General features: G+C 39.0%; 1 protein-coding gene and 1 non-coding gene across 2 annotated transcripts; one reads left to right on the top strand and one right to left on the bottom strand.

The window, feature by feature from the left end:
- The first annotated feature begins 4,570 nt into the window (after positions 1 to 4,570).
- Positions 4,571 to 4,642, top strand: Trnaw-cca (transfer RNA tryptophan (anticodon CCA)). Its single transcript has one exon. It is a non-coding gene; the product is annotated as a tRNA-Trp (tRNA).
- A 114-nt stretch (positions 4,643 to 4,756) lies between these two features.
- On the bottom strand, positions 4,757 to 6,790 carry LOC120429860 (eukaryotic translation initiation factor 2 subunit 1). The gene is made up of 4 exons (XM_039594931.2): positions 6,649 to 6,790; positions 5,747 to 6,229; positions 5,452 to 5,684; positions 4,757 to 5,395 (listed from the first exon to the last, which is right to left on the bottom strand). The coding sequence occupies exons 2-4, from the start codon at positions 6,208 to 6,210 to the stop codon at positions 5,067 to 5,069; spliced, it is 1,026 nt and encodes a 341-aa protein (XP_039450865.1). The 5' UTR covers positions 6,211 to 6,229; positions 6,649 to 6,790; the 3' UTR covers positions 4,757 to 5,066.
- Between the last annotated feature and the right edge of the window lie 440 nt (positions 6,791 to 7,230).

Raw genomic sequence — 7,230 nt, 5'->3', positions numbered from 1 at the left:
ATGCTAAAAAAACGATTTTAACAAATGTACGGAAAATTGTAAAAAGGGTGGTTTTTGTAAGAAACCCCGTCCTGTTATACATTTTTAGAAAGGTATTCAATAAACCTTTTCAACGAGTTCAAAAGATTGAAGATCTGACAACCCTATCAAAAGTTATAAGCACCTAAGTGTTATTTATGAACTTTTTAGAGGCCAGATCTCAGATATTTTGACAAAAACGTTGTCCGGATCTATCTAGGACTTGTCGTTGGATAGGTAATTAAGAGACCTTTTCAACGAGTTCAAAAGATCGAAGATCTGACAACCCTATCAAAAGTTATAAGCACATAAGAGCCCTGAATTATGAAGATCTGACTACCCAATCTGAGGGTATGAACAATGAATCATAGAACGGGTGTATCCCATTTGGCATAAAGCCATTTGGCATAATGCCGTTTGGCATAACGCCGTTTGGCATAATGCCGTTTGGCATAATGGACGTTTGGCATAACGGTCATTTGGCATAATGGCCATTTGGCATAATGGTCATTTGGCATAATATTATGGATTTTTCAAAATTATTTCAATTCCAGAGATTGGGATCAAACGGGACTACAGTTTGAATGAGGACAGCAGTTTTTAATACATTTTAAAGCTTCGACAAAGTTGTTCCCTGGAACAAGAACTATGAGCTCGTGAGGTTGATGAAAAATTCAAAAGTCATTAAGGGACTCAAAACTCAAAACCAAAACGCACCGATTATACGGGTTTAAATCCCATTTAAATTTCAAAGTCAAAGCGCCAGGTCCTGTCACAACCAATCAAGCCAAAATCAAGCTCATATTTGGATGAGATTTGGGCTAAGTACATCCACGAGATCATGCCCTGAAATGCCCGCAAAATTCACCCTTTTGTTACATTCTACTAACATATACTCATTAATATTACAGGATGAATATTAATTGGGAAAATTTTATCAATAATAGATTTAGAAACTAGTTTTTCTACGATTTTATCAGCAAGTGGCGCTACTTCCATTCAAATATACACAAAAGTGTGATTTTTATTTGAAATGTAAAGCATTCCACTTTGTCATTTACGTAGGAACATATCAAGGCTGCGGGTCATTTTTTCTGAATTCTCAACTGCCGGCTCAAGGTTTATATTTCTTTTAAAGAAAGGGACACTTTCTAGACTTGTGACAACTGCTGAAAAAAGTTGAATTTTCCTTCTAAAGTTGAATTTTATTCATTAAACAGGGGATTGTGCGCTTCAGCTGTGGTAACAACTCAAGCGAGTTTTCCCTTCTTTAAAAAATATTCACCTATATCAGCAGTCAAAGAGTTTTCCCTTCTTAAAAAAAGGGAAAATTCAACTCATGTTAGTAGTTATCTCAAGTCAAAAAAAGTTATCACTTTTTTAAAGAAAAGTAAATTCAACTTGGGTCAGCAGTTATCACAAGTCAAGAGAATTTTCCCTTCTTGATTGGAGAGAAAATTCAAACATATAGGGATAATTCAACTCGTGTTAGTAGTAATCACAAGTAAAGAGAATGTTCCATTATTTAAAGAAGGGAAAATTCAACTTGTGTCAGAAGTCATCACAAGTCAGTGAGTTTTTTTCTCTTCTTTGAATAATGGACTCTTTACTTGTGATAACTACTAACACGAACACGTTGAATTATCCCAATATGTTTGAATTTTCTCTCCATTAACACTTGTATCCCCAACGGGGTCAAAAAAGTTGGAAATTCAAATTCACCGGCTCATACAACCCTTGGAAAAAAAGTTGGAAATGCCTTTTTATTGTAACTTAGAGTAGACGCATCTGTTTTGGATCTACCTTGTTGTAGGTGATTCTTGGCATCCTTCCGGATCAAATCGCCGTTTTCGCCGAGTTACAGTCGGATGTAGTTGCATTTCCAACTTTTTTGACCCCCTTGGTGCTTCGCGTAAGTTTTGACCCCGTTGGTGCTACAAGAGCTAAAGAAGGGAAAATTCTCTTAACTTGTGATAATTGCTGACACAAGTTTCTTTAAAGAAGTGAAAACTTTCTTTGACTTGAGATAACTACTAACATGAGCTGAATTTTCCCTTCTTTAAAGAAGGGAAAACTCTTTGACTGCTGATATAGGTAAATATTTTTAAAAAGAAGGGAAAAAAGAGATAATATTCAACTAACTAAATTTTCAACCTTGAAAAAATCTAACTTTTTTTTCTGTGCAGTTGTCGCAAGTCTAGAAAGTGTCCCTTTCTTTAAAGAAAATATTAACCTTGAATCAGCAGTTGAGAGTTCAGAAAATATGACCCGCTGCTTTTTTGGGCTAGATCCAAAGCCCTTCCTTCTTTGAAGAATGGAAAATACAACATAAAAAAAAGAAATTCTACTTTTAAGACAAAGCTGAAGAGCCTTACAATTCCAGATTAAATTTTCAAAAGGTCTTTACTACATAGGTAACCCATAGCACATAGGTTGTTTTGGATATATACTCTTGAATTCAAATAAGAATCTTACTTTTGAGAAATTTCATAAAATCGTAGAAATACTAGTTTTTAAAAAGAGCACATTTTTTCTCTATTTTTCCATACAATCTTTAATCTGGAATATCGATGGGTAAATGTCGAACATATTTGGCTCAATGGCTTAAAATACACAGAAAAAAATGATGGTAATATTCATCAGGAAAGGGTGACAGATTTTGTTTAAAAAAAATGTGTATTCTTACACATGTGTTGTATCTTAAAGAAAGAAAAAATCAGCTTTCGCCGGCAGTTATCAATCCTTATATGGTCTTCTTAAAGCAATTCCAATATTAACTTTATTTTGAAATTTTAACATCATTATGCCAAATGACCATTATGCCAAATGGCCATTATGCCAAATGACCGTTATGCCAAACGTCCATTATGCCAAACGGCATTATGCCAAACGGCGTTATGCCATACGGCATTATGCCAAATGGCTTTATGCCAAATGGGATACACCCCAACCACCTAAAGGTGGATTAAGTAACGTTTTTTTTAATCATTTTAGCGTATTTTTGGGGGTCATACCTAAGCTCGACGATCAAAAATTAGACATCGAAAAAAAATTCTTTTTCGTGATTCGATTATCCGAAGTGAAATTTTTCCGAGGCCTTCGGATAATCGAGTCTGGACTGTAACAGGCTAATTAAATGGTCAGTTGCACCTAGGCTAGGAACTCATTTTCATAGATTCGAATTCTTTGTGAGGCTGTATCTCAGAAACTAATTGCTCTCTTTTCAGAGTCACAGAGACAAAAATATAGTTTTTTTTTCAAATGTGCTTTTCTTTCAAGATATACTTTTTTAACTCAAAAAACCTAGAAAAAAAATACCTAAAAGTAGCTGTATCTCGAAAACGGTTCATTTTATCAAAAAAATTAAAGTATAGTGCAGACTCGATCATTCTAAGGCCTTGGCAAAATTTTACTTCGAATAATCTAATCAAGAAAAAAAAGTTTTTTCGTTGTCTTATTTTTTATTGTTGAGCTTCAGTTTGACCCCTAAACTACTCTAAAGTGGTTTAAAATTTTAATTTCACAGATGGCGATGATGAAATATTGAAAAAATGCATTTTTTATTTTATAGCCAATACTACCATTCAAATTGGAACAAATTGGGGTCGCAGAACCCGAATTTGATGTTATAAGTATGAAAATGAAAAAAACATGTAAATTTTTTTCCTCATTTTATTATCCGACCTGTGGATAATCGAGTCTAGACTGTACTTTTCGATTGTGAATTTGATTTAATTTTTTTGTCCAGATACTCGATATTTTTCAAAAAAAAAAATATTTAAAAATTCATATCTCCTAAACCAGAGATTGCACCATCGCGCACTATGGCTCAAGCGGCTCAACACAATTCCCATGCTCGAGGAAAAATTGAATTTTCATTTGAAAAAAAGGCCCCTTTTTCTCGAGCTTGTTAGTTTAGGTGTTAAGTCCCCTAAAAAATACCTAATTCAACTTTTAGTCATAAAAAGTTAAATTAAAAAAATTGTATGAAAAAAAACTAATGTCACAAATGACTTCTTTTGAGACAAGGAAATGCATAAACAAAGTTTCATCCAAATCAAAAAATACAAAAGTCAGTTTGCGAAATCGTAGAGAACCACTCTAATTTGAAAATTTGAAAATTATTTTTTTTAAACCGCTGAAACTTTAACACAAAAAAGCTTTAAACCTTTGAAATTCGATCCAGTTCTCTCAGCCCAGTTACCAAACAAACATTGTATCACAAAAAGAAGTAATTTTTGGAAATTCAATCCAATTTTTAAAAATGCGCCTAAATGTGCGCAACCCGCTTCACCGTTCAAGCGCCTACTTCATGCATGCAAGTTTTTCAACGCGTCCCTCTTCCCAATCTACTCACTCTCACCATCACATAAATTACCTTTTAGTGCTCTGCAGCCGTACAAACGAGCTGCAGCAGCTATTTTAGTATGTCTAAGTAGAACGACAGGCAACGATCGTTTCGTGCTCGCGTCTACTAAGCACGTTCTAGAGTCGGTGCAACACCCCCCAGAGAGCGAATGCTGTTTTATGCTAGTTGCAACTCTAATCACTAGACTCCGTGGCGCAACGGTAGCGCGTCTGACTCCAGATCAGAAGGTTGCGTGTTCAAATCACGTCGGGGTCAAAACCAAAATTGTTTTTTTTTACTTGATTGGATTGTTGAGCATTTTTACAGATCGGTTGATGTTTTTGAAGATTGGCGATAACGATTAGGGATGTTTTGAAGAAATAAAAAAGGTTTTTCATGATTTGAATTGTGTATATTTTCATTTTCATACGTTTCCGCCTAGTCTATTTGCTGTGTTTCGATACTTGAATAGTAAAAAAAATGGAGAATACACCTAGGATCGTCTCTATGCGGAATTACAAAAACCACAAATCTTGGAAAGAACAAAGATAGTGTTGGACTGTAAGTGTTGTTTATGTGGGTTATTCCGATTAAATTAACGAACAAAAATCAATAAATGTAGTTTAGACCCCCGGGTTTGCAGAAGCTTGTCCGCGCAAACACAATACTCTTCCCCCTCGAAAACTTCTTTGCTGGTGTTCTACTCTTCCTTTTTGTCGTTTTCCTTATCCTCCCCCTCTTCACCGCTTTCACCGTCCGCGCCGCCCTCTTCCTCTTCGCCCTCCAGCTTGTATGAAATTCCTTCCTCGTCCTCGTCCTCCTCGTCGTCCCCGTCGATCTCGGCGTTCTCCTGCTCGGCCCGTTCCATTTTCCGCGCCAGATCGGCCTCGTCCGTGGCCGTGACCACCTTCGGCGCCATCTGCACTTTGAACACGCCGCCGAGCTTCTCGATCGACTCCTGGATCTTCTCGATGGCTGTTTCTAGCGCCTTCAGCCCGTCGGCCTTTTCCGGTGTTGAGGTTGTCATGACTGGGGGAAGAATTGATAACTTAGCTTGGGAAACATTCAAGAACTAGCCAACTCACCATATAGTGGCGGCGCGATCAGATTGATCTTGATGGGCAGCTCCTCCGTGGACAGTTCCAGCCCGGCCCGGAGTGCCGTCTTGACGGCGTCGATGCCCTCGTACCCGTAGCAGGCGCATTCAATGTCGGCGCGGATCTTCACGGCCTGCGAGGTCAGCTTACGCTTGATGTTGCTCAGCAGCAGCTCCTTCACCTCTGGCTCCAGGCCGCACTCGTCGAGCAGGGCTGGGTCACTGCGGGAACAAGGGGTTTAGATTCAACATTCCACAGGCATTATTTAAGCCGCTCTACTCACATGACGCACTGCTTGAACACGTCGTACGACGCCGCCTTGCTCTTGTACTTCTCCTCAAAGTACCAGGCGGTCTTCTCGTACAGCTCCTCCAGCTGCTCGTTGGTGAACTTCATCATGTCCGCCACATGCCGCAGGATCGAGTTGACCGCCTTGGCCTTCGAGAACCGCTCGGTGCACTTTTCGACGTCCTCGGGCGAGACGCGCCGCTTGGACAGATCGATGTAGCCCTTGAATTTGTCCACACGGATCACGACGACCGGTTCCGTTTTGCCCACCCGGATCAGCTTGTTGATCGAGCGGATGCGCCGCCGGGACAGTTCCGACAGCAGGATCATACCCTCGATGTTGTTGTACTCGAGCAGGTACACGTACGCGCCCATCTCGGCGATCGAGCGCACGTTCACCATCACAACATCCTCCACCTCCGGGTACTTTTCCTTGTAGAATCGACACGTTAACACCATCTTGATTGATTAAAGATCGCTAGAAGAAAACCACAAAAAAACCCATTAAAACCCAAAATCTAGAGTTTTTTTTGAAAAGGTCCTATAAACAAAATTTTCAATTTTTGCTTTTTGGGTGTTTCTAGAACCGCCTTGAGTCAGGGGTATTCAAAAACACCCAAAAAGCAAAAAGTGAAAATTTTGTTTATAGGACCTTTTCAAAAAAAACTCGAGAAATCAACCAAACTCAAACGCCGGTCATCGCGCGAGTGGCCCCACTCTCCCCTAGCAAAACCCATCAACTCCAACAAGCAGAACTGTCAAACTCGCCCCGTTTGGGGTTGGGACAACAGGCCGCACTTTGGAGACGATTTCCACCCAAATTAGTCCCACTTCCGGTCAACATGCACTCGCACCCGATGCCGGCACTCGAGGGGTGCGTTTGGACACCAAAATTACCCGTTTTTACGTGGTTTTTAACACGAAAAGGTTGATTTTAACAATCTGATGTAATATACATGTGGCAGAAAGCCGAACTGACGATGACAGAAAGAAGGGAAAGCGCCAAGGCTGTATATCAAGGTATCAAGGTAGAAAGCCATGGGAAAGCACCTCCTCGCCCGAAAACAATTTTTTTAAGGCAAGAGTGACAGTTGGGAGCAAGGTGGTTGGAGAAGAAGGTGACGTGTGTGCGCGGTAGAGTGTACTAAAACGACGTTTGTACTAAAATTGATAGGGTGATCGAGGAATAGTTCATGAATATTTTTGAATTTCAGTTCAAAATATACATTTTTTTTATTCAAAAGTGGACTTATTTTGCTACAGCGACTTTTTCTACTGTCACAGTAAAATATCTTCTTTTGAGTGAAAAGTAAACCTTTTTCATTAAGAGTAATTTACGTTACGTTAAAGAAAACATTGTTTTTCAGTTTTAATTTTTTTTTTAGACAATCAAGCTTCTCTGAATATTGCCGCCATAACTGCTTCACTAGCTGACTAGCACGACTAGCACTTTATCCGGTCGCATGTTTCTAACTTCTA

Source organism: Culex pipiens, chromosome 2 (genome assembly GCF_016801865.2).
Source record: "Culex pipiens pallens isolate TS chromosome 2, TS_CPP_V2, whole genome shotgun sequence".
Taxonomy (NCBI): domain Eukaryota; kingdom Metazoa; phylum Arthropoda; class Insecta; order Diptera; family Culicidae; genus Culex; species Culex pipiens.
The sequence above is the reverse complement of the archived record's forward strand: the minus strand, read 5'-3'. Positions and strand labels throughout refer to the sequence as shown.